This window comes from Sciurus carolinensis, chromosome 1 (assembly GCF_902686445.1).
Source record: "Sciurus carolinensis chromosome 1, mSciCar1.2, whole genome shotgun sequence".
Taxonomy (NCBI): domain Eukaryota; kingdom Metazoa; phylum Chordata; class Mammalia; order Rodentia; family Sciuridae; genus Sciurus; species Sciurus carolinensis.
In genome coordinates this window covers 208,211,379-208,237,710 of record NC_062213.1, presented here as the reverse complement: position 1 = coordinate 208,237,710, position 26,332 = coordinate 208,211,379, and the positions used below count along the sequence as shown (strand labels likewise).

General features: G+C 47.9%; 1 protein-coding gene and 1 pseudogene across 6 annotated transcripts in view; one reads left to right on the top strand and one right to left on the bottom strand.

Moving 5' to 3' along the window:
- The window catches only part of Gnb1 (G protein subunit beta 1), a 69,421-nt gene that overhangs the window by 4,934 nt on the left and 38,155 nt on the right, over positions 1–26,332 (bottom strand). For all 6 annotated transcript variants that reach the window (XM_047538811.1, XM_047538803.1, XM_047538771.1 and 3 more), the window contains 5 exons: positions 20,720–20,820; positions 14,323–14,361; positions 12,851–12,957; positions 8,340–8,403; positions 6,774–6,936 (listed from right to left, as the gene is read on the bottom strand). In XM_047538811.1, coding sequence (XP_047394767.1) covers positions 6,774–6,936; positions 8,340–8,403; positions 12,851–12,957; positions 14,323–14,361; positions 20,720–20,776 — 430 coding nt within the window. In that variant the 5' untranslated portion in view covers positions 20,777–20,820. The remainder of the gene's footprint in view (positions 1–6,773; positions 6,937–8,339; positions 8,404–12,850; positions 12,958–14,322; positions 14,362–20,719; positions 20,821–26,332) is intronic.
- Positions 3,826–3,917, top strand: LOC124968842 (uncharacterized; annotated as a pseudogene).

Here is a 26,332-nt window from a genome sequence, read left to right as displayed (position 1 = left end):
GCCAGGTGACAGGGCAGTGCCTGGGACCTCCCCTGAGAAGAAATCAGGGCTGTGGGGCCCAGTGCTGACCAGGGTGGGGCCAGAACAGCCTGAGCCTGGCCTCTCCGTGGAGTGGCGACAGCACTAGAGTCTCGAGAAGATTCCCATTTAGATTGATTACAGAAACGCTTTCCCTCCATGTCCCTGCCAAGGAGCTGTGTGGCACTGTGACTCACGTGAAAATCAAAACAACACACACACAGCAGCCCACTGAGGAGCTGAAGAGGAAGTGGCAGGAACATGAGAAAACAAAGTACTTATTCCACAGACATTGATCTGGCCCCACAGGAAAAATACAGAGGTGACGGACCCCAAATACCGTACCTAGAAAAGGATACATAAGCTGGGTACAGAGCAGGCAGGACAGCAAGTTAGAAGCCAGCTTGGGCAGTATAGGAAGACCCTGTCTCAAAATGCAATGAAAGATCTGGGGAAATGCTCCTGGGGTTCAGCCCACAGGAAAAGATTCATGGTCAAATTCTTCCTGGAGACCCAAGGAACATCAGGACCACACAGGCGCTGTGGTCTGGCATGGAGGGTGGGTCCAGCTGCCATAGCACCCTCACAGCTCCTGTGGCCAGCGTGGTCCTCTGCCTGCACTTCCTCCTAGAAAACCCACCCATGGGGAATATGCCCAGATGGTGCTGCTCGGCCTCACAGTTCTCTGTCTGAAGGGGAAGTGTACGGGGCAGGAGAGAGGGTGAGACCCTACTGCCGACCTCGTCAGTGTGGGCAGGAGAAACATGACCTCAGTCCAGAGGCAGCCCCACGAGCCAGTGCTTCTCTCCCACAGGACAGACTGGATGATAAGCCCCAACATAAGGACCTGGGCGCCTGTCTTCAGCTGACCATGAGGAGCCACCAAGATCTGAGTGGCATCTGAGGTCCCCAAAGCTGCTAGAGCCCCAGAAACCTTAAGGCACAGCAGGGGTGGTCAGCACCCTCTGGTAACTTTCCCAAGTCAGAGCTTCCAGAGTGCACACCAGTAGTCTCTGTGGCACCTGAGAATCAGGGCTGTTGGCTCACAGTGTCACAACTCAAGTGTCTACTGCTTTCATATGTGGAAAGAGTAAAACTAACTGTGCAGATACTGTATCTTTTACAGGTTTCACACATTTCCCCCCCTTAGGGACAGAATGTGGAAACTCTAATTCAGCCAGCAAATGTGCTACTTGTTAAGGCTCCATAAGCACCAAAACAGGAGTCCACCAAACATGGAGTGGGCAGTGTGGCTGGCAGAGTCCCCAACCTGCCCTGTGAGGCCTGCCCCAACTTATGTGGTGGCTACTCAGCAGCCAAACAGCAGTGAAGGTTCCTGTGGGTTCCCCCAAGTCCCAGTTTCCCTGTTAACGAGCCCCTTTCAGGGAACTGTGGGAGAAGAGCTAGCTCTACACATAGAAGTTCTCGGTGTAGGCACCTGTGGTCCCAACCACTCAGGGGGCTGAGCAGGAGGTCAAGTTCAGGCCAGCCTGGGCAACTCAGTGAGGCCCTGCCTCAAGATGGAACAGAAATAAGAAGGGCTGGGTAGTGGCTCAGGGCAAGAGCACCCTGGGTTCCATCACTGGTACCAAAAAAAAAAAAAAAAAAAGAAAGAAAGAAAGAAAGAAAGAAGCAGTTCTCAGTACAAGGAGAGCCACGACGCAAGGTGAGGTCCCATGTGTGCATGCCTGCTGAGGCCCTGGCCCTGTCTTCTGGGTGGCAGAGTCAGGGTTGTCCTGAGGCCAGCAAGAGAGCAAAGGCAGAGGAAAAGGCACCCTACCAGAGGGCAGCACAGGGCATCAAGGAGGTGCCTCCAGGACACAGCAAGGGAACATCTCAAAACAGATGTCACCAGGCTGGGGAAAGAACGCAATACAGGAATACACATGCACATTTATCTGGAGAAGCTGCTGTGGCCAAGCGCAGCCCCCTAAGGTAATGAGTCTCAAGTGTCTAGTTATAAGGATGGTCAGTCTCCACTGCTCCACGTCCACAGTGGAGAGCAGAAGATGGGAAACTGCCAACACCCAATCACAGACAGCGTAGCACTGCACAGCAGAATGCTCCCCAACTCCCTTGGCGACAAGGCCATGGTTCCAACTGGGATTTTATGTAAAAACCACAAAAGATCATTCAAACTTCTTTTCCACAAGTTCTACCATGAATACACACTGGCAGCCCACACCAGGAGGAGACCAAGGAAGAGGCTCCACCTGGGGAACGGTGCCAGTGCCAAGCATCGGGCCAGGTCAGCTGGCAAAGGGACACATGCCGAGGCCCTCCAGGAGAAGGGCCAACAGCTGCAGGAGCGTCTGTGCTCAGAAGCAAAAGAACTGTCTACCTGCAACTGCAGGAAAAGTTGGCGGGGTCCATGCTGGAAGACACACAGGGGCAGGAGACAGGTGCGCAGCCCCTCAGGCTCCTCAGGCTGCCAGGGGCCCTGGGTCCATGCTGGCTGATGGCAGGCTGGGCAGGCCCTGCTAAAGGAGAGGGAGCTTCCTCCTTGTGCGGCAAGACTGGTGAAGTGGAAAGGGGGTCCAGGTGAGCCAAGGGAGCCAGGGGAGCACCTGGGCTTGCCTCCAGCCAGAGGGAGCCAAGCTGCTGCTGGTGGTAATCAATGCCCGGTGCAACTTCTGCAGTGGATTCCATTCATAGACAGTGCCCTTCCTTCTATGTCCTAGTTCACTAGAGCCTCTGAGCAAACACCCACTGTGTTTTGACAGGTATGTCTGACATTCAGCTTCTCTCTGGAGAAGGAAACTGTGCAGAAAATGAGGTTTTAGCCTTATCATGGGTCATGGGTTCCGATGCTAGAGAATGATGCTCACCATATCAGGAAGAAATCTGGCCAGACCTCTGACACAACGTTCAAGTGACTGTGCTTGTCCCAGAGGTCTCAAAAAGAAACTGTTGTTGGCACAGGTATGCATGGTGATCTCTTCTTTAACCCCTGGGAATCAGCACTGAGAAGCATCTGTCTAACTGGGCCACACAGTCTTGTCAGAAATGAGTGTTTAGGAAGTTGATTATTTTTCAAATACAATCTAATGTCTTTATTGCAATATATTTAAAATATTAGACACTCTGTTCCAGTCACTATTAACTCACTGTGTTGATCACTTCCAGAGGAATCCTAATTTTAAAATCAGACTCTGAAAGAGGGCACTCAGAATCAGCAGGTCCATGTACTGCCATCTCTGGAGTCCTGCCATAGTTCCTGAGGCCTGGAGGCAGGCTCACAATGGAAGCCTCTGTTGGTCCCACATGTGCCCTTCAATGAAGACATCCTCAATCAGAAGCCTACACGTGAGGTTGACTGCAAATGACTCCTGCCTTCACACAGCTGCACACTGCTAGACTCGGCCAGCCTGGCTGGAAGTCTCTAGACATGCTGAAGAAAAAGCTGCAGGGGGAGCCCTGGGCCATGCACACAGTGCCCAATAACTGACAACTGATGAACGTGAGCAGAGAGCAGACCCCGCCAATGCACTGCTGCCCACAAAGGAAAGGGCGGTGCCTGAGCCCAGTGTGCAACAAGCGTCCTCAACGTGGCTGCTCGAGATGACCGGTGCACTACTACAGCAACAGGAGTCAGGCCAGAGCCACGAAGAGCAACCCTGGAAGCCCAGGTGCTGGGACTGGCAGACAAGATAGTGAAGGCAGCTACTCATACTGGGTTCAAGATGCAGAAAAAAAAAGAAAAAGAAAGAAAAAAATTTTAAAGCAAAAAGTTAAAACCACTTTAAATTGGAAGTAAATAGAAATTCTATGAAAAATTTAAAAATCTGCCATAAAACTTTCCTGGACATCCTCTGTGGTTTACAAGTGTGATGACTATGTTTTCATGCCACCATGTAAGATGTGCTTCTCTTGCATGTTGGGACATTGCCCATCTGACGTGAAATGACCCTGTGGATGATGGCCCTGTGTGCTGAAGGCAGAAGACACCAACAGAACGTGAAGAGACACGAACACACCTGGGCCAGTAGAGACCGCAAGAAGCCCAGCAAGCTAGAGACCATGGGAAGGGAAGACATGCTGCTTGAGTGCAGAGGAGAGTGTGGGACAGAAAAGGTGCTTGAAGACATGACCAAATCCCACGAGTTTTACAAAAGAATAATTTTATGTGTTCCAGATAACAAAGCAAAATGTATACAAAGAAAATCACACCCAGGCACATTATAATCAATTTGCTGAAAACCCAAAAATAAATCTTTAAAGTTGAAGTGGAGGAGGGAGTGTCAAAAGCTAACACAGAGTTCTATGCACCCGGTGGAATGTCCTTCGGGAGCCAGGCAAGCCAGGGCCAGGGGCCAGGCCTGAGAGCCCAGCCTAAAGCGCTCAGCAAGAGCCTGTCTCAAAATAAAATAAAAACAGCTGCGGTGTGCTCAGCAAGAGGGTGCCTCAGGCTCAGCCTGCACCACACAGTTCTGTTTTCCTATTCATTACTATTGTCAGTCCCTTCCCTGCCTAACTACGAGTCAAGCCACCACAGGTTCGGAAGTCTCTGGAAGGCAGAACACAGACAGGGTTGGTGCTGTCTGCAGCTCAGGTTCCACTGGGGGCATGGCTCACAATCCTGAGGAAGGGGATCTCCTGCACAACACATTCAAGAACAGTTTTTGGGCTGACACAAAACCAGAACATATCCTCAAGGAACACTAGAGAGGGCGACACTTGAGTAAGTGAAAAAGCTATGTTGATTTTATCCAGATTCCTAAGGCTATTTCTTCAGAATGTTTAAAGGAGAAAATGTGTAACAATGCATTGTGAGGCTGAAGACACATGTCAATCTGACACTGATACAAAGACCCAATGCCCAAGGAGAGGCACAGCGGGCCTTTGGGGTGTGTTCTGCTGCACCTGGCGGGCTGTGAGACCGTGTTTCATACAAACTTGCACAGCATTAATTGCCCGACTGTGAAAAAACCACCAAAAATACTGCAAAAAGGTTTGCCTAAAAAGTCAACTGATGAAATAGGCTTCTGAAAAAGTCCAGTCGTTCAGAAGGCATGAAAGGAGAAGCACAACACAGCAGAGGGAAGCAGAGCAGGGCCAAGTGGCAGAGCTAACACCCGTGCCCACAGGCTGAGATCTGAACGGGATGCTCAGCAGTGGCAGCAGGTCTCAGCCCCCAGCAGCGCTGCCATCACAAGGATGTACAGGCTCAGGAGCAGCGTGCTGTCACCGAGTGAGGAGAGGGGTATTTGACACACTCTCACAGTTGATCTTCCCCATAAGACGAAGTGCCCGTGTGTGGGGGGACATGTATGAAGTGACCTCAGCTTGAAAGGTAGAGGCCTTCTGAGGGACAAGAACCACGGTCCAACTCATGCAGTCTACGTGAGACCCCAGACAGTAACACAGAGTGGAAACTAAATGGAGAAAATATACCACACCAACAGCGAGCACAAGGGTGGACTGGCTGCAGTGAGGCCGGATAAAGGAGACTTTACGTGGAGCCCCACACAGAGCAGAGGGATGGGGGGCATGGCAAGATGCCACACAGACATGCAGATGTACCTGCTAGCTGAACCCAAAACAAGAACAGACTTACAGGGAGGAATGAGCAGTGCATCCTACCAACGCCCCTTCCTCAGTGCTTCATGCACACAAAGCAACAGATGATGTGGACATGTCACAAACCCTGCTCTGATTAACACGTACACACAATGCCCAACACAACATGGCTATCTACACAGACCACAGGCTCACAGCTGTATGAACTGCTTTCTGAACACAATGGCATGTAATTTGAAATCAACAAGTTTATCAAGAAAACTTTAAATATATATACCCTGTGAGTCAAACATTCACAAGGGCATGAAAACTATCCCATCTGGTATGATAATTTAAGTATGGCATGTCAAAATTTGTAGAATGCAGCTTAAAGCCAGACATAATTACAGGCAACTTGTAACTTCAAAAGTGCTTATGCTTGAAGAGAAAGGAAAGTTTAAAACCAGTGAGCTAAGGGGCCTGCCTAAGAAGTTAAAAAATTCAGAAGAAAGCAACTCTGAAAGAAGGAAGGCTGTCTTGAAGAGGACAGAGGACATGCTCTTTCTGGCCCTGACCCACTCACTCCCAGGCTGCCAATAGGTATGAAAAGCAGCGCTGTTCACTCCTGTGAGGATCATTTCCCTGGCTTCACGTGAGGCAGGGAGCCCGAGATGTGTGGCCAAGAGCACCCTGAGGCACAGGGTTCTGAGACGGAGGTAGATAAAAGTGAAATATGAGATGGGACCTTCCTTTTCTGAACACAATGCCTTGTTATGAGGGCTGAGGGCCCAGGTAGACTCAGCCTGGTAGAACAGTTGGTGCCCATACTTAGAGCTGTCATTCTCTACAGAGCTGAAGGACCAGGTACCTTCTGTGTCCTCAGCAGCAAGAGTGTGAGAGGGTTGTGTGGCAAGGTCACATGTACGTGTGGGATATGTGCAAACACACCTGTTCAGACGAGGAAGCTCCTGCAGAAAGGCCCTCCAGATGAAGACATTGCAGGACGAGACTCAGCTGTGCCACACTGATGCACAGGAAGGTGGGATGCCAGGGACCAGTTACAGTGCTGGCCCACAGGTCCTGACTGGTCAAGGTACTTCAGGCCTAGCTTTCATGTCCAGAACTTGTGGCCATTACTGTGACTTTGCTTTGAACCAATCTTATTCATGACTGACAGGAGGCAAGCATCAAAACAAGCCCTGAGGTACCCTGAGTAAGTGGCCTTTATCACTTGAAGGTCATTAATGAGTGTGTACCTGTGTGTCCCGCCAGCTCACGACTCACACGCACATTCCCTTCGCGAGTTTTCAGGTTGTAAATGGAGCAAATGTTGTCCAGACCACCACAGGCCACGTAGTTGCCGGAAGGGGCATAAGCACAGGTCATGACCCAGGAAGAGCGCAGAGGGATGGCGTGAACCTAAATGGCAGAAACACAGACAAAACAAATGCCTGCAAGCTCAAGGACACAGCCAAGTGTGATGGTGCACACCCGAGACCCGCCAGGCAGGAGGTAGAGGTGGGTGACTGCTGCGAGTTCAAGACCAGCCTGGGCAACACAGGGAGACCCGTCCAAGGACAGCACACCTCCTGACACCACGACTGCACTTGTACTTCTCCACTCCCAGTGCAGACAAGGGCCCAAGCTGTTTACAGAGAAATGGACTCTGTGGCCCCTCGGCTGCCTGGAAGCCCAGTGCTGCACACCGAGACGCCCTCCGAGCACAGAGTTCACTGGAGGTACGACCTTCAGCAAGGCAGGCACCAGAACGACAGCAGTGCTGCCTCCTGATCCAGAGACAGAAAACAGCAGCACTCTGCCAGCTTGCCAGAGGGCTGGGAACTCATGTAAAACAGAAGGTCCTTACCAGGGCAACCAAGTGCATGTTAGAATCCACTGGCCACACATACCTCCCTGTGTTTTGGATCACTGGATTTCTGCAATCTTCAATACACATTTAGTATTCCTTAGTGAAATACAGGCACATTACATTGTTTACATGATCTGTCTGGGCTCATGATAATACTTCTTTCAGGTTGTAGATGGGCACAACATGTTCATCTCAGCTATTTATCCTCACGTGGTGCTGAGTGGAGTGCTGCCACAAGCAGGCAAGCGCTCCACCACTGAGCCCAGCCCCAGCTGCATGACATGCTGATACAAGAATTTTTATTTGATTTGTTTTCGGGCAGTGCTAGGAGCCTTCCACATGCTAGGCAAATGATCTATCCCAGCCTCCCCTAACTTCTGTGAAAAGGGGGCTCACTATGTAGTGCAGCCTGAGCCTGAGGTGTGCCAGGCAAGCACTGCCTCGTTACATTCCCAGGTCTGGCTAAATTCTAAGAATAAGTTAATTTATGCTTCAAAGTAAAATGCTTTTCAGATTATCTTTTGTAAAAAGCTGTAACTAATGAAAAGCTGTATTTTTGCATTCTACAAATACAAAAGTGAAGCCAGGCATGGTGGTGCACACCTGTAATCCCAGCTACTCAGAAGGCTGAGGCAGGAGGATGCAAATTCCAGGCCAGACTCAGCAACTTGGTGAGACTCTCTCTCAAAATAAACAACAGCAGAAAGGGCTAGGGATGCAGCTCATTGGTAAAGCACCCCAGGGTTTGATCCCCAGTGCTGGGAGAGGAAAAAAAAAAAAGGAGGAGCTGGGTAAGGAAAGCGCCCACAGGCAGCTCTTCCAGCTCTTCTATGGGTCCTCACTATAAACACAAGACTCCCAGAGGCTGGCTCCTGTCAGCCCCCATCAGGTGAGGCGGAAGGAACCAGCTGCTCTCTGGGGGTGTTTCAGGGAAGGGTCTTCAGCAGCCTACCTTGTTTGTGGTGTAGCTATCCCAGATGATGAGCTTTCCGTCCTGTGAGGCGCTGACGAGAAGTCTGGAAAAAAAGACAGAAGCAAACCGTGAGCCTGGCTGGTCACAGAAACCCCACAAAGGAACAGAACAGAATGGAAAGTGGAACTTTGGTGATTTCCAATACATGCTTCAATGTTGCATTTGCTTGAGACAAAGTATACTTACTGATAAGAAAAGGAATCTAAAAGTCAGACCAACTGTGAAAGCAGGAACTCAACAGCTCAGACTGGAAAGAGCCTGATTCCTACACCTGGACCACCAGGCTCCTTCCCTTGCAGGTGCAGACAAGCCCAACTCCTCTTGCAACTGTTGCCACCTGGCTTCCATTCAGTAAGCCCAACTGGAGACAGATCTCTCAAGAACCAAAGGTGATATAAAATATTTACTATACCATTTTCTATTCCATTCCAGCACAGAGAAAGCCCGGATATAAGTGAATAAAAGGCTTTTAGGCTTTCCAAATTCATGAAACATTTCTCATCCAAAACCCCCACGAAACACAGCAGCCTGAGTGAATATTGGAATGCCGATCTCTACAAACATAAGGCGGCGCCTAGCACCCACCTCCACTTAAAAGAGATCAGAAAAGATGTGGAATCGTATCTGAAGTGGCAGAGACCATGAGGTGTCACAGACCTCTCACAACTTCTTTCTTGCTGTAGGCAACCACACAGAGTTTGGGGTCTGTGTTGAGAAGCTGCCCTGTCTATACTTGCAGAATTAAGACAGGATAACGCAAAAGGAAAGCATGACTTATGGGCAAAGAAACTGAAGTTATTTGGAAAGCAAACTGAGTGAGGGTGGTCCTGGGAGCCACAACTACTCATAAGCATCCTACGGCATGTGCTGTTGCCAAGAGTGGTGGCCATGCCTGTCATCCCAGCTCCTCTGGAGGCTGAGGCAGGGGATGACAAGCTCCAGGCCAGCCCCAGGAGGATGGCAGCTTAGTCAGACCCTGCCTCAAAACATAAAAGGACTGGGGAGGCAGCTCAGTGGGAGAGCACCCAGGGTTCCCAACACTGCAAAACACAAACACCAAAACAACCACACAGGTCCTAATTGTTTTATCTGTAAGCATATTTGGCTACTTGAAGCTAATCAAAAGTTTGAGGTAAAACTCAAATATGGATCACTTTGACTACTCACAAACTTCCTTTACAAAGTCAACAAATTGGGCAAGGAATAAAAACTCTCTCAGCACTTTGCTACAAAATTGAGCAGAGAACTAAATCACATGCAGAATCCAATCCTATTACTTTTCAGATACTTTTTCTGGTAGGGACGGAACACGGGCCTGGTGCATGCTAAGCTGCATCTACTACAGGGCTGCACCCCAGCCTCCAGGCTCAGACACAACGTGCCAGATGCTTCCCACCACTTCCCTTAGACAGCCAAGGCCCCCTCTGCTGCCTTATTTCTGTCTGGCCCTTCTGAGCGTTGAATGAAGCATCAGAGTCACCTTTAAACAGCTCATCCTCCGAGTCAGGGGTCACCTTCAGAGATCTACCTTTCAGGGAGCTTAATAACTGCTGACTTGCCCAGGGGTCAGGGCAACGTTAAGCCATGTGCTGATCCCTCAGAAGGTGAGAGAAGACAGGACTCCTAATCCCAGGTCAGGTACCTGTTGAGGAACGAATGTAGATCATAAGCCTCCTGAGGTGCCCTCAGCACCAAGGCAGGAGCTGGCAGCCAGCTGGAGGGCTACAGGGCGCTGGAAGGGCCATCACAGCCCCAGCACAGCTTGCCCTCATCATCCCCAGGAGGGCAGGCTCTCTCTCCCAGGCATAGGCCTTAGCAGACTTTTTGAAAAGAGAGAAAGAAAATGAACATTAACCCCCATGCCTGAAAGGGTGTCTCCAACAGCATCACAGACCCGCCCATCCTGCACACCCGCAGAGGTTTATACAACACCCACAGGGCTCTCTGGCTTGAAAGGGGAACTGCCAGTACCGCCATGACCAAGAGTCCCCATCTCACATAGGAGGGCGCAACCTTGGTCATGACCTATGGCCCAGGCCACAGAGCCGGGATCACACCCAGCACCCTGTGCAGCCAGGCAAGGGCTCTACTGCCCCTGTAAGGAACAACCTTGTACAGTCGCTCAGTGATGGTAGGAAACTGATGACGGCCCCACAGGGAGACACAAATCCTGGACCCCCAAAACAACCATTCTGGACTTCCAAAGGCAACTACTGAGCCTCTGGGAAAACATGGCTACCTAGAAGAAACAACCCCAGAACACTCTGGGCAGCAGAGGCCAGCTCCACACTTGTTCTTTGGCTCTCTTCTATGATTGTTCGTCATGAAACACAACGGTCCAGCCTGAAGGGCAATAAAGAACAAAGTCACACACTGACCATCTACCCAGGAACAAGGGCGCACCAGCAGGACATCCAGTGTCCCGTGTGCACAGGAGTGAACTCGGTCCAGCTTGTTCGTGCTCTCTTCCTCCTGACCTAGGTCTTTCGAAGTCAGAGTCGGGTTTGAGACCAGAGCCCACACAGCAAGTGACCCAACGCAGAACACTGGGCTCGCCAGCCCTGCTCCCTCCCCACTGCTTAGGCCAGGAGCCCAATCTCTTGTCTCTTTGTTCCTCGAGTGCACCTGGCTGCAGCTCACACACATACTCCAGGCACTGGGCTCACGGCCAGGCTGGGGAAGGAGAGTACACGGTGACGCAGGCTCTGCAGAGTGCATGGCTGCAGCACTGTCCAACCCCGTGCTCCCACACAGGGAAGTCACAGCCCATTTGTTACCATGTACTTCTGATGACAAATCCCAAGATGGGATTGATCAGTTAGGATATTTTCTTTCTTCTTCCCATTTATTTTACAACTTAAAAAAAAAGGGGGGTGACTTTGAATTCACAAGGCATTTACTAAAATTTACTTTTTGAATGATAAAAGTTTTATTTTTAGTTAACAAATAATAATCATATGTATTCATGGAGTGAAACATTTGAAATGTACTTGGCCCAGCCACTCAGGAGGCCAAGGCAGGAAGATTCCAAGTTGAAGGCCAGCCTGGGCATTGATTCCCTGCCTCCAGCTAAAATCTGCCAAAAAATAAAAAACAAAAACAAAAAGCCCAAAACTACTCTTTGGCTAGCAACGTGAATCAGTGGTAGAGCATTTGCCTGCCAAGTTCAAGGCCCAGGGTTCTATCCCCAGTTCTGGGAAAAAAAAAAAAAAAAAAAAAGGAAGGAAGGAAGAGAGGAAGGAAGGAAGGAAGGAAGGAAGGAAGGAAGGAAGGGAGGAAGGGAGGGAGGGAGGAAGGGAGGAAGGGAGGAAGGGAAGGAGGGAGGGAGGGAGGGAGGGAGGGAGGAAGGAAGGAAAGAAAGAAAGGAAGGAAGGAAGAAAGGAAGGAAAAGAAAGAACTCCTAAGTCATCATCACTAACTATCGTCACCATGCTGTGCGCACATCTCTGAAGTGCGCCCTTCCCATCTAGCTGAAACCCTGCACCCTCTTGGCAGCAGCTCCTCACGACCCCTGGTTCCTTTTCAATCTCTCTCTGATGCCATCATTAAGTGATCACGAGGGCCCATCTGCAATTGCGGGACCCTGTACAGAACAAACTAAAGATAGCATCCTTTGTTCTCTCCCTATTTACACTCTAAAGCAGATAATTTCATAAAAAGAAAGCCAAGCAGAAAATTCCACTTTGATAACTGAACATACACACACAAAAAAAAAATGAAGGAAAGGCATGTTAAAACTTATATGTATGGTTTGAAAGAGTATGCTATGGTCACACAAATCAAGTAGCATTTTATTTAATCATTTGGGTGGAAAAGCAGAAGATAGGCTTTCTAGTCACCTCTGAAAAAAAGGTAGAGGAAAAGGAAAAGTTTAACAGACTCCACTGTGGCATGGCTGCCCAGTTCAGACAGACCAACTGAGCCAGTCAAGGGCAGGGAGAGGGAAGGGAAGGCCAACGTTGGGCAGGGGTCAATGCCCAGAGGAAGATATAAGTCTGAGCAAGGGGCAGAACTTAATGAGGAAGAAAGTGGAGCCATGAGGGGTGGCAAGAAGGCGGCGGCAGATAGATCAGGTGGGAAGCTGGGGTCAGCTGCTAAGGTGCACAGTCCCACATGCCTGCCAAGTGAGGGTTGAGAGATCAACTAAGCAGGGCACACTCCACCCTCCAGTGCCTGGAACAGGCTGGGACAAGAGGACCCAGGGCCCAAAGAGGGAGACAGCTTCCCTGAGGTCACGTGAACAGCTGGAACAGCACAGCTGGAATAAAGGTGCAGAAACCAAAGGAAAGGTGAGGGGAGAAGGAAGGCAGAGCTGAAGTGGTGACTCTAGTGAGGCCACAGGGCAGCCCTGGTCAGTGGAGCCTGCGCAGGGGACATGCGCCCCTGAGCACAAGACCTGGCCTGCTCGGTGTCTGGCCCACCTTATGAATTAGTGTTTTCCCCTAGGAAATCAGAATGACGTGCAACCCACCCGCTGGTCGGGCCCATACCTGGAATCTGTGCCCCAGTGCATGGCGTAGATCTTGGCCAGGTGCCCCCTCAGTGTTCTCCTGGTGCGCATCTGGATTCTTCCCACTGGGTCGATGTTGTTTGTGATCTTAAAAATAAGAAAGTCACTGCAGATGAGCACGGGTGAAGGAGCAACCCTCCACCTGCAGACCCCTCTCCCACGTGCCAGGGCCCAGGTCTTCGGTGGCTGTCGGGTGGCGCTCTCGCCCTCAGCCAGGTGGCAGCATTTCCCTTCCACTGCAAATGCACGCCCTCAGCCTTCCCTTCCCTCTCCTGTCCACGCAGAGGTGCTGAATTCTCCCTTTTCCCTCACAAGTAAAGTCCACAGAATATGAAGTACCCACATTCCAGCTGTGACTCTGCATGCAGTACCTGCTGGACGCTGTGCGGCCATTACCACCAGAAGCTGCAGGGTTGTGCCGCCCACAGGAGACCCACCCTCAGAGCACTCCTACCCGCCTCCCTGCCCAGCCTGCGCGCTCACCATGGATCGGAGCATTCCCCACTCTAGGCCTTCCACACCGCCAAGAGGCAGCAGAGTCCACAGTCATGTGACTGGTTTCTGTCCCAGTCACAGTGCCCAATGTGAGGCCCACTGAGTGATGCCACGTTGCAGAGACACCACAGTTCTTGTGCGCGCACGGCTACGCAGTACACAGGCTGCCAACACCCATGCTCTTGGCAGCTTGCTCCCTAGGGCAATCAGATGGGAACTCCAGATATGAGCAACTGCCCTTGTCCAGCATGCCCAGGCTGTGAGACGCCTCCTGCCCATCAGGCCCTGGTGGCAGCCGGGCTTTCTGCTTGTCCACAGCACACTGCATTGATGATGGCCATGTGGCCCCTGCAGACACCTCATCCACCTCATCATGCGCATGGCACGGGCTGGTCAACGTGGGCAGCAGGAGTGAGCATAGGAGTCAGCCTCGATGTGTGGATGGTGTGCTTGGTACCCTGGTGCGGGCTCCCACAGGGGTCTCAGGACGCACCCCAAGGATGAAGGAGTTCCTGAACATTACTTGTTTGAAAACTAGTTTTCAATTCTCTTGGACGCAAATCTAGCAGCAAACTGCTGGGTCATATGGCAATTTTACATTCAACTTTTTGAGGAACTGCCAAAGTGAACATTAAACAATGACATTCTAAGTCAGATTCCGTTAATGAGAGAATGGTCAAAACCACCCTAGGATAACAGTATTTTACAACAATCAACTCTGTACCAGGAAGCAATTCTATAAAGCTGCAGAGATACTGCTTTCATTTAGAAAAAAAGTCCATGGCTCCTCATGCCTAGTCAGAATGACTTCTGAATGAAGTACCCTGCGGTGGCCTTCCACCCTCACTGCACAGGAACCCCATAGGCAAGCTCACTCCAGGAAGTTCTGTGGAGAGGCACCAGCCCACACCAGCCTCTGCCCTATCAGGGACTCTGTGCTATGCAATTGCTTCTTACCTGGGAGAGAGTTGCATCTGCACATGCTTTTCGAGCATCCTGGAAAATGATGACAAAGGAAAGTTAGTCATGTTTCTTACATTCAGTCCCAGAACTGCCCTACATGCAAGTTTCAGAGAGCCTCTACAACTGTGAGGAGCATGAGTGGAACACAACAGGGTGGGGCACTCTGTCTTCCCTCAACCCCAGTGCACAATTCTTGTGGACTGCCCAGGCCACACTGGACACTCATGATACCAAACCCAACAAGCCTGAAGTACCTCCACGCTCCTCAGAACTTCTGGTGGCCCAGGAGAGACCACACTGGAAGCTGGGACAGCACAGAGTAGCACAGGAACTGACACTGCCTCCATAGCCACCACACATGTGCGTCCAGAGGCACATGAGGGCAGGAAGGGTGGGCCCCAAAACAGACCCACTACACAGGCCAAACAAATGTTCTAGACTGCATTAACTAAGGACTTTGCTTTCAAGTCAATTGTTAAATCTAAATTTTATGTAAACAGCAAGGGATCAGGAGTCAGAAACCAAATTCTGATTAAATTTTATGGTCAAAGCTATGCTGTTATCAATCTGCTTTCTCTCTCTCTCTCTCTCTCTCCTCTTCTCTTTTTTTTTTTTTTTTAACTCAGGGGTGCTCTGCCACTGAGCTACAGTCTCAGCCCTTTTTATTTTGAGATAGTGTCTTGCTAAGTTGCCCAGACTGGCCTCGAACATGTGATCCTTCTGCCTTCCTGGCCTCGACCTCTCGAGTGGCTGGGACGACAGGTGCCCATCACCATACCTGGTTATCTACCAACCTATTTTCATCTCTGTAAACCTATGGAAGCAGGTAAGAACTGTGAAGGGATATACCATGCAAGTTAAGTTGTTTCTAACCACCAACAAGTGATCAAAAGTTTCTAGACGGCTGGGAATATAGCTCAGTTGGCAGAGTGCTTACCTTGTGAGCACAAGGCCCTGGGTTCAATCCCCAGCACCACACACACATACACACATACACACATACAAACACACACACAAAAGTTACTAGAAAATAAGTACTGAAATCTCAAATCAGCATGTATTTTTTTATACCTTTGTTTAATTCATTTATATTTTTATGTGGTGCTGAGGATCAAACCCAGTGCCTTACACGTGCTAGACAAGTGCTCTAACAGAGCCAACCCCATCAGCATGTATTTTTACAAACAGAAAGGTATGTATTATGAGGGTCCACATTTGAGTGGAGGCCTAACTTAAAGGAATGCATGACAATTCCTAGTTAAGAAAATGTTTGTCATCTGACCACCTGTTTCCATTATGCCAGTTGGGGCACTGCCAGAGCAGTATTTCAGGACAAACTACCTCACTGCAGATCACTGCTATTTTATGAAGCTGATGGGAATGTTTATAAACTGATAGATAACATGGAAATATGCTGAGATTACTAATACTGCATACCAAACCTAGATTCTAAATTCTCCCTTAATGAAAGTTATTAGGGATTCTGCTTATAATTAAAATATAAAAAATTATGTAATCAAGCATTTTTATATCAGTTATAAAACCTGGAGAGCTGGCCTTTGAACGTAGCTCAATGGCAGAGTGAGCAGCCCTGGGGTCAACCCCCAGCACTGAAAACAAATTCTGGAACAAGGTGGATGAGAAAGATTCAGAGTAGCAAGTCTTTTCATCAATTTTTTCTGTCAAGTATTAAGCTTAATATTTATTTCCAAATACAATGTGTCTTGATATCATATATGGTTTTTGCTTTGAAAAACAACAGGAATTTTTTAAACAGAAGAAATAAGCAGTGTCACCCTGGTTAGTTTCTAGCAACAAAAGTGGGCATCTGAACATGCCTTAGAACAGGCTGTGGTGAGACCACAGCAAGTTCCAGCCTCACCACCCTGGCTAGCACTGGCTTTCAGCGAGTTCAGCACCTCTCGGAGCAGACTCCCTTGCCTGCGCACTGGGAGCAAAGGCCTCCTGGTACAAGTCAGCCCTGAGACTGCTCAAGGAGGATAGTGCAATACACTCGGTGGACTTCCGGACTTCCAGACTTCCAGTGCAATGGATGTGCACAGCAGAGCACATCTGTCCACTCCACCAGAGGGAGTGTACAAACAACCAACCCACCTCTTGTTCTGTCTAGACATATGTTAGACCCTAAGCAACGACACAGGAGAGGCTTCTCTCCTGCTATGCAGATGTCCTGCTATCTCACACATGGAGCTAAGGCCTGGGCTCTGTACCATGTGTCCAGGGCAGTGGGTCTGTCCCTGAATGAGTTGTGCCCTCTGTATATTTAAGGTATGCCTTGTTTCAATCAGCATCTCCAAGAACCTGTGCTACCTCAATAATACACTCAAAAGAATAACGAAAGGTCCTTTGGGGTCTTTCAGCTGAAAACCAAACCTAAAAAAGAAAGAGACCCTTCTTGGTAATGAACTCAACAGCCTTCACCCTCCTGTCCTGTGCAAAGGAAGCAGCACAGCACCAAGTCCTCACTTCAGAAACAAAGCCCAAACCCCAGGCAGGTATCTACGGAGTAGACTCTCATCAAGACAGCAAGAGCACAGCTCTCTGGGAATGGTATGAAGCTGCGCCGTCCACTATGGGCTCCTGGGCCTTGCCCTGACTATGTGAAATGCAGTGGGGCGAACGGAAGCATCCCCGTAAGGGTGAGCTATGAACTGAATTCTGAAGATTTCTCAATAAAAATGTACTGATTACATACTGAAATGATGAGCTGAGACTTGCAAGGATCAACCTTGTCACTTTTTTTTTTTTTTTTTTGGTACTGGGGATTGAACTTGGGCACTCAACCACTGAGCCACATCCCCAGCCCTTGTATTTTATTTAGAGACAGGGTCTCACTGAGTTGCTCAGCACCTCACTTTTGCTAAGGCTGGCTTTGAACTCATAATCCTCACTTGCCTCAGTCTCTCAAGCCACTGGGATTACAGGTGTGAACCACTGCACCTGGCTCTTTTCACTTTTTTTTTTTTTAATAGTTTTTTGGGGCTGGGGATTTGGCTCAGTTGGTAAAGTGCTTGCCTTGCAAACACGAGGCCCTGGGTTCAATCCTCAGCACTGCACCAAAAAAAAAAAAAAAAAAGTTTTTTGGATGTCAATGGACCTTTATTCTATTTATTTATAAGCAGTGCTGAGAATCGAACCCAGTGCCTCATACATGCTAGGCAAGTGCTCTCCCACTGAGCCATGACCCCAGTTCCTCTTTTCACATGTTTAATATGGCAACAAGTACGTGTACAAAAGGTCATGTGGCATCACAGGGTTCAGGAGGACCCTGTGCAGAGGGAAAGGGAGTCTCACAGGTGACAGGGTGACAGCATGGGAGACGGTGTCGCGGTCAGTCTTCCTCTGCCACGTGGCCTCTGGGTCACAAACAGAGCTGAGTCCATTGTTAGGAGCAACAATTTATGAAAGATGTACACTTGTTAGAAAAACAAAATGTCCCCAAGGACTTGGGAGATAGAGGTAGGAGGATCACAAACTCAAGGCCAGCCTGGGCAACCTTCTAAAAAGTGCCAGGTACACAGCTCGGTGGTAGGTGTGTGCCTAGCATGAGTGAGGACCTGGCTTGGATTCCAGTATCGCAAAATGAAAGCAGAGGAATGGAAGGCGTGTTGCAGGAACCCGCACTCTGGCCCGAGTCGCTCTGTCAGCACACAGCGGGCCTCCTGACACCTCAGCCTGTACCACTTGGGTTACCTTCCAGTCATCAGGGAACATGGTCTCAAAAGCAGTAAACCGATCAGAGCGCTTTGAACTCAAAAAAAAAAAAAAAAAAAAAAAAAAAAAGACCCAATTAGATTAATATTAAGCAACAAAAATCAAAATTTTTTTTTTTAATTTACCAAAACCACTGCTACTTCAAAATGAATTATGTAGCAGCTTAAGGGGTTTTTGTTTGTTTTTTTTGTACTGTGGATTAAAGTCTGAGGGGCTTTACTATGAGTTACACCCCCAGTCCTCTTTTTATTTATTTTTTTTTAATATCTTTTTTAGTTGTAAATGAACACAATACCCTGGAACTAGGGTAGAGTCCTTGCCTCGCATGCATGAGGCACTGGGTTCCATCCTCAGCACCACATAAATAAATAAAATCAAGGTATTATGCCCATCTACAACTAAAATCAAAACAAAAAATTTTGAAAAATGGGCACAATACCTCAATTTTATTTATTTATTATTATGTGGTCTGAGGATCGAACCCAGGATCTCACATGTACTAGACAAGCACTCTACCACTGAACCACAACCCCAGCCTTAATTTTTTCTTTAAATTTTGAGGTAGGGCTTCATTATGTTGCTGAGGCTTGGGATCCTTCTGCCTCAACTTCCTAAGTGGCTGGGATTATAGGCACATATCACCACTCCCATCACTAAGAAGCTTAAGTTTTTAGGTCAGGCAAAATTTTAGATGAAGCCAGGGATGAAAGTTCTCACCTGTGGTCCCAGCTACTCTTGGGAGATTGAAGTGGAAGAATCACTTGAGCCCATAAGTTTGAGATCAGTCTGGGTAACACAGTGAAATTCCATCTCAAAACAAACAAAAAACAAAACAAAAAAAACCACAAAAAATTTCTTTAGGGGAGTGCTGGGTCTGGGAGTAAGCTCAGTGATACAGCGCTTGCTTGTTTGGTGGGCAGGAGGCCCTGGTCAGGTTCCCAGCATCACCAAAAAATAAAAGAAAATAGAGAAATATCTTTTGGTTTTATTCAACAGGTATTTCAGGAAATAATTTTATATCAAAGCAAATATTTTAAAATGTATTTCATTAATTCTGGGAAAGGGACATGTTGAAGACACCTGAGCAGGGAAGTTAATAAAGAGCTAGATTTTCCTCACATGCGCTGAACTACGGCAGGCATTTTACAGGTCCAGGGTGGAGATTCCTACAGTAGAGGATATTTTCTATTTTCTCTCCAGCTGTAAATATCGGTAATTCCACTGTCTTTTCTCAAGTCTGAGACAAAGGCGGCTAACATGAGGATAGTATTTCTTTCTCCAACCCCTGCAAGGCTGCTGGCATGAGAAGGAAGCCTGCGCTCTGTCCTTGAACTGCACTCAGAACCGAACCGTTGCTGAGACACGTGCTGAAGGCTGCTGGCTTCTCACAGAAGGTGCTCCACAGGACCGCCAGGCTAAGGGAGGAGCGCAAGCCACCAGAGGAGCTGTCCACAGACAAGAGCCCAGCTGACGCTGGAGGTCTCCCAATGAGTCTGTCTCCTTTCCTCACTCATCACAGCAAGTGGGAGAACAGAAGCACACTGCTGATTAAATGTCTCTCTAAAAAATGTTCACAGAAGTGGAGAGGACAGCACTAACTCCCTTTAGACCAACTTCTCCCTTATAAAAAGCTTGTGGATTCTGCAATTTAGCATTAGGTGTCAGTTGCAGATCAAAATTCAGTCTGTAGGGCTGGGGGTATGGCTCAAGGGGAAAATGTTTGCTTGTTAGACATGAGGACCCAAGTTCCATCCCCAGCACCATCAAATAGAAAAGGAAGAAAGGAAGAGATAATTCAATGGTGTTTGTTTTACCTTTATTTATTTTTATGTGGTGCTGAGGAGAAAACTCAGTGCCTCACACATGCTAGGCAAGCCCTCTACCACTGAGTCACAACCGCAGCCTTGAGAATTTCATATTTTAGAATTCCATTGAAGTTATTCATTGTTTGGTTTTAACCTCAATTAGATATATCTATCTAGCAGTCTCTTGAAAGTTGTAGGTTCCCATAGTCATTCCAAGGAAATACTCCTCTTTAAAAAAAAAAAAAAAAAAAAAATCAGGCACAGGCATAGCTAAAATACTTTGCATCATTGTTGTTAAAGCTCCTCTGTAAGCACCTTGTCTGCCCTCAACTTAGTACTCATTATCTTCAGGGGAGCGGGCAGAATTCACCCTCTGATATGGTGACCAAGTCACAAAGCTATTTCCCAAAGTGAAGACAAGAAGTGCAGGAACAGTCAGGCACGGCAGTACATGCCTGCAATCCCAGCTATGTAGGCGGCTAAGGCAGGAAGGTCACAAGTTCAAGGCCAACCTGGGCAACAAAACTAAATAAAAGGCCTGGGGATGCCACTCAGTGGTAGAACACCCTGGGTTCCATCCCCAGTACCAAAGGAAAAAAGATGACAAAGCAGGGAGAAAAGGTACAAACAAACCTTTCTGAATTCTATGGAAACATTTCATACATATTCAAATAACTAATAATTACAAAATCCTGAAAACAAGCTACTGGATCTATGATTAGTACATGCTGAGCCAATTAAGATTTCAGTACAACAGCCTCAAAGCCTCGCTCTGTAACCCCTTTCCTACAAGGGTAACTTCTGATCTGAACCCACAAGACTAATGAGACTGGACACATGCAGGTACATACTCTAATTTGGTTTTTAAGTTGTTCCGCCTCCTGCCGCAACTGGTCAAGTTCACTCATCTTCAGGTCTTAGTGCTCCAATGCCACCTCAAAGAATCCGCGATCTGAGACAGAAACAGCACAAAAAATTGGTGAATGAAGATGACAATTACTCACTGGCTTTGCATGGTGTGACAGGACTTTGATAGTGGATTGAAAAAAGAAAACTTCCTTTTAGCATTTTTCATGAAATGCTTAACACTGGAGTTTTCTGAGTCTCTCCTATAAACAAGAACATGAGACTGACATCCAGAGTAGACCCCAGGGCCCAGGGACAGTCACCTCAGGGAATACCCACAGCTATGTGGCAAACCTCCAAGCCATGGCAGCAGCCACGCATATGAAGCTACAAAGATGCCAGGATGTCCACACAGCAATCCTGAAAGGACAGGATGGTGTCCAGCAATCCTCCGTTCCCACCAAAATGGGCCCTGGCAGTCCAGGAGGCTCAGAAACACCAGCTTGATCCTTCCAGGCCCAGGTGGAATCAGGCTAGCAGGATCCTGTATGCCTACCCAGTTCCCTCACCAGTCTAACAAAATCATCCTCCTGAGATTTTTCCCATGAGGACTTCACAGGAGATGGCATTTCTGGAGATCTTGGCTGCTGAGTCAGTCATAAATAAGACCAAAGCACCACAAAGCTGAAGATGGACTCACCAGCATCTTCATCGCTTCAGAACATCAGCTCCCACATGCAAACACGGTTCCACATGGATCTCCATCTCGCGTGACAGTAACAACTTTACCGTCATAATTTTATGTAAAAATAATAGGGTTACTACACTATACATCAAATATCTAATTTTCCTGAGATTTAAACACATCTGGGGGACTTTATCCGGATGACCCACAAAGCCTAGCTGTTCAAGTTCCTCATCACCTCATTCTGCATAAAAGCATCCAAAATTCACTTGCTCTCCATTGCAGAGTCTTAATGAGTACCCACTGATGGTGCCGGAGTCTCTTTCCAACTAACAAAGTGCCTTTCGGGGCTCCAACAGTCTGGGCGAGGACCAGAGGGGTAAGTGTGCCAAGCAGCACTGGAACTGCAAACAGTGTCAGTGAAACGCCAAACTCAGAGGAGAGCACTCTCAAATTCACGAGCAGCAGATGAGAGCTCACAGAACTGCTAAGAAAGGCCTACAGGGGTAGCTCAGTGGCAGAGGGCTTGGCAAGCACCCACAAGGCCCTGAGTTCAGTCCTCGGACACAACATAGAGCAAGCTCACCTGGCAGGCCACTCTTACAGAAAAAGACTGGGAGTTCCTTTTTTCTTTCTTTTTTTGAGACAGAGACTCACTAAGTTGCCCAGGCTGGTCTTGAAGTGCTGGGCTCAAGCGATCCTCCTGCCTCAGCTTCTCGTACAGCAGGGACCACAGGTTGGTACCACCACACCTGGCTCTAGCTCTTTAGCACACGAAGCCTAAGGACTGCAATCTATGAACATTACCATGTGGAAGAATAAAGTGCCAACAGAACACAAAATCATGTTTAAAACGGAAAGCTGGCCTGGGGTTGTCGCTCAGTGTTTAAGAGTGCTTGCCTAGTTAATGTGAGGCCCTGGGTTCGATCCTCAGTACCACATAAAGATAAATAAATAAAATAAAGGTACTGTGTCCATCTACAACTTTGAAAACTATTAAAAAATAAATAAATAAAACAGAAAGCTGGTTAACTCGACTTCCTCGCTTGCATTTCATAGCAGGTCAGTGCCAGTGTTGCCTGGTCCAACACCCCAAAAGAATGGTCCTCAGTTGTAAAGAAGCTCTTCCACCCCACTGTCTGGAGGAAACAGGAGGATAAGGGGCATTAGGGGCATTAGGGTCATCAGGAGGACTAAACAGTCCAGTCAAAAAGCAATGTAGTCAGGCGTGGTGTTGCACACATGTGATCCCAGCAACTCAGCAGGCTGAGGCAGGATTCCAAGTTCAGGCCAGCCTCAGCAACTCAGTGAGACCCTGCCTCAAAATAAAACAAAGGGACTGGGGGTGTAGCTCAGGGGTAGAGTCCCAGGTTCAATCCCCAGCAAAGAACAAAAGCAGAAACAAAAAAGCAACAAACACAAAAAGCTAAACTAGCTTTTACAGTAAAGGGCTAAAAACACCCAGGGACAGAACTTTCTGAGCTGCCTCAAAAATGACGTGCCTGGTTGGAAGGCACGTGAAAGGCAGCTCTGCGGCAAGGGTGGCTCCTGGAACCCTCTGACTAGGCATCTTCCACACGCCACAGAAGACACGTGACAAACTCCCAGTGTGTTGCCTGGACGAGAAACGCACCTACTAAAGACCCAGCTATCTTTAAAATGAGACACACCATTCAACTCCGTGACCACACAAAACTTCACCAAGAATGACACCAGTACTTGTGGCTTTAATCTTGAGTCACAAACAAGGAAAATGAAATCAGAGCTGCTGCTCTCATTAGTGCAGAGCAAGAATTACTACCACTGGCTTTTGAAGTCAGCTCCTCAACATCTTTTGTAAATTATTAAGAAAAAGGGTATTCCTACTCCTACTACCAATAAAAGTACCCTGAAAGACTTTCTTGAATCCACAGTTTAGTGAGAAAAACTAGTGTCAGGCAATTAAAAAAAGATTTTTTTTGTACCAGGGATTGAACGCAGGGGCGCTTAACCACTGAGCCACATCCCCAGCCGTTTTTATTTTTGAGACAGGGCCTCGCTAAGTTGATGAGGCTGGTTTTGAACTTGCAATCCTCCTGCCTCAGCCTCCCGAGACTCTTGGGATTACAAGCAATGTACTACCATGACCAGTTAAAAAATTTTTAATATGGAAGACTAGAGAATGTACATTTTAAAAAGTTTTAAATGCCTGACGACAAATTTCTCTAAGGATTAAAAATTTAAACTACAACAAAATCTGGAAGATGGCTTTATGGCTGGACTAGTCTGGACCACCTGCAGGTCACATACACACGGTCCCAGCTGGGGTGCAGGGCAGCGGATGGTACAGAAGGCTTTCCCCACAGTCCCTGTGAAGGGACAGCAGGTAGAAAAAGCTGGCCAGCCCATAAGGCAGGATGCCCTTCCGCGTGAAGAGGATGGGCGGTGGTGCCAGCGCCAGACAATCTTTTTTCTACACACAGGAGAAAATGCCAGCAGTAGCTGTTTTTGGAAGAAGGTACAGGAAGAGCGGGGCAGTTTCTGCTATTCCTGAGGCTTTGTGATTGGCCTGCTTACCACCAGGTCCCCAAATTAACAGCTTCTCTACAGAGCCAAGGAGCATTTATATTGTTTTCTCTACACATCTTGGTTTAAAAACAAATAGCTATTGTTAACTTTTTATAGTTGCTAGATGAAGTGTAATGTATCACTAAGAATAATAATGAAAGAACATAATTGGGGATTGTTAATTATATATTAAATAAAAAAATAATATAAACTTGAACGTAATACTTTCAGTTGTCTTAGAAGAACACATACTTAAAGCTAACTACATTTTCATTAGAATTACTGGCCATGTTTTTCTGTTCAGTCTCCCAGGACTGGTGAAGCTGCTCATACTACCTTCAAAAACGAATGTCTGTTTAAGTCTTACTTACATTTATTCGCTCCTGCTTTTCTCCAGGCCTCTTCCCTTCTGGGAAGCCCCACCATCAGGTTTGCCTGCCTGGGGCTGCTCCCCCCCAACCCAACACACAACGGGTAAGCTCTGGTCCTGCTGAGGTGGCACTTTCCATTCTAATCCCCTAAGACAGGGTCTGCTGAGGTCTCACGTCTGTTCATGACCCACATCTGCCAGCGGCTTTTATTTAGAACTTTTGTTTTAGATATACTGCTCATAGAATTTTAAATGATTCAAGAGCAGGGGGCTGGGAGTGCAGTTTAAGTGCCTAGCATGCACCAGGCCGAGTTTGATTCCCAGCACCACAAAACAAAAACACCAAAAACAAAACAGAAAATGTGTACTGAAGGGATCTGCCCCTACTTGAGATGGCACGCAACACTCTGTAAGCCAAGTGTCGGCAGGGTTCTCCCAGCAGAATATTCTATGCGTGCAGCACCACGCCCGGCTGGCAGTGACTCCACCAACTCCTGACAAACAGGACAGCTCTGTGTGCCTCGGACCAAGGCGCCTGAAGGAAGCTTAGGGGGCACACCAACAGTGCCAGGGCCCACCACCACTGACAGGGCCACGCAGGGGCACCAGGCTGCACAGCCACTAGAGAGGGCACACACATGGAAATGCGCTCGGATTCTGGTTTTACAAACGTGTGAAGAGTACAACCCTCACACCAAAGCACTCTTCCCTGGGCTGGCTACTGCAGAATGGGAACAGTGCTATTTACGTCGCAGGGATAAAATGAAGATTAAGTGAGACAACCAGTCTGAAGTGCTCCACAGCCTTCTATCAATTAAATGAGACAGCGTTCCTTCTACATGGTGACCTAAGGTCTATGTCGACATCTGAGCAGCAGTCAGGTGAGAGAGCATTGCTGGCTCTGGTTGGAAGGGCAGTCTTCAACAGCAGTGATCCCCAAAATTGCATGCCTGTGTACGAAGCTGTTATACCAAAGGTGAATCTGACCATCTGCCAGGACCTCAGGATGCTGCCGCATGCTCCCAGCAGGAGCACAGGCCCTGCAGAGCACTCCAGGACAAGGGCTGGGGGAAGCTGGTGGCTTGTCTCTAACAGGAAACTTCCAGGGAAGAGCCACACTGATCAAGTAGAATGCAGACTTTGTGGGAGAAGCACTCAAACCAACTATACAGCAGGATCCCCAATCAACTCCATAGGCGTGACAACAGTACTACATGCTTAATGGGACTTTAACATTTAAAGGCAACCATGAAATCTTTAAGAGCAAAATGGTATCTCTGATATTTGCTTTGAAGCAACCATGAAGAGAAATAGATGGGGGCACATAGATAAAACAAGGCCAGCTGTAAGCCAGTAGTAATAGCTTTAGTCTGCTAATGGAATTTCTTGTACAAATACTTTTGTATATGATTCGTTTTTTTCATTGAAAACCACTTTTAAACTGAATGTGGTGGTGCGCACCTGTTATCCCAGCTACCTGGGAGGCTGAAGCAGGAGGATGGCAAGTTTGAGGCCAGACTGGGCAACTTAGCAAGACCTTATCTCAAAATGAAAATTTAAAAGGGCTGAGGACTATCCCCTCAAAATAAACAAAAAAAAATCTCTTTTTAAGATGCTGGGTTCTACTAGGCATGGTGACACTCTGTAAACCCAGTGGCTCAGGAGATTGAGGCAGGAGACTTTCAAGTTCGAGGCCAGACTCAGCACCATAGTGAAGCCCTAACCAACTTAGTGATGTAGCCCAGTGGTAAAGCACCTCTGGGTTCAATCCCCACTTATTAAAAAATAAGTAAGTAAATAAAAAGAAAAAGAAAAAAAGAATAAAAAGGATGCTGGGATCTTGGATCTCAATTCAAAATCCAAGTGTACAGGCTGGGTGAAGTGGTGTACATCTTAGTCCCAGCACTTAGAGGCTGAGGCCGGAGAATCCGTTGAGACCAGGAGTTCAAGGCCAGCCTGATTTTTATTTTAATTATTTGTGTGTGTGTGTGTGGTGCTGGGGACTGAACCCAGGGC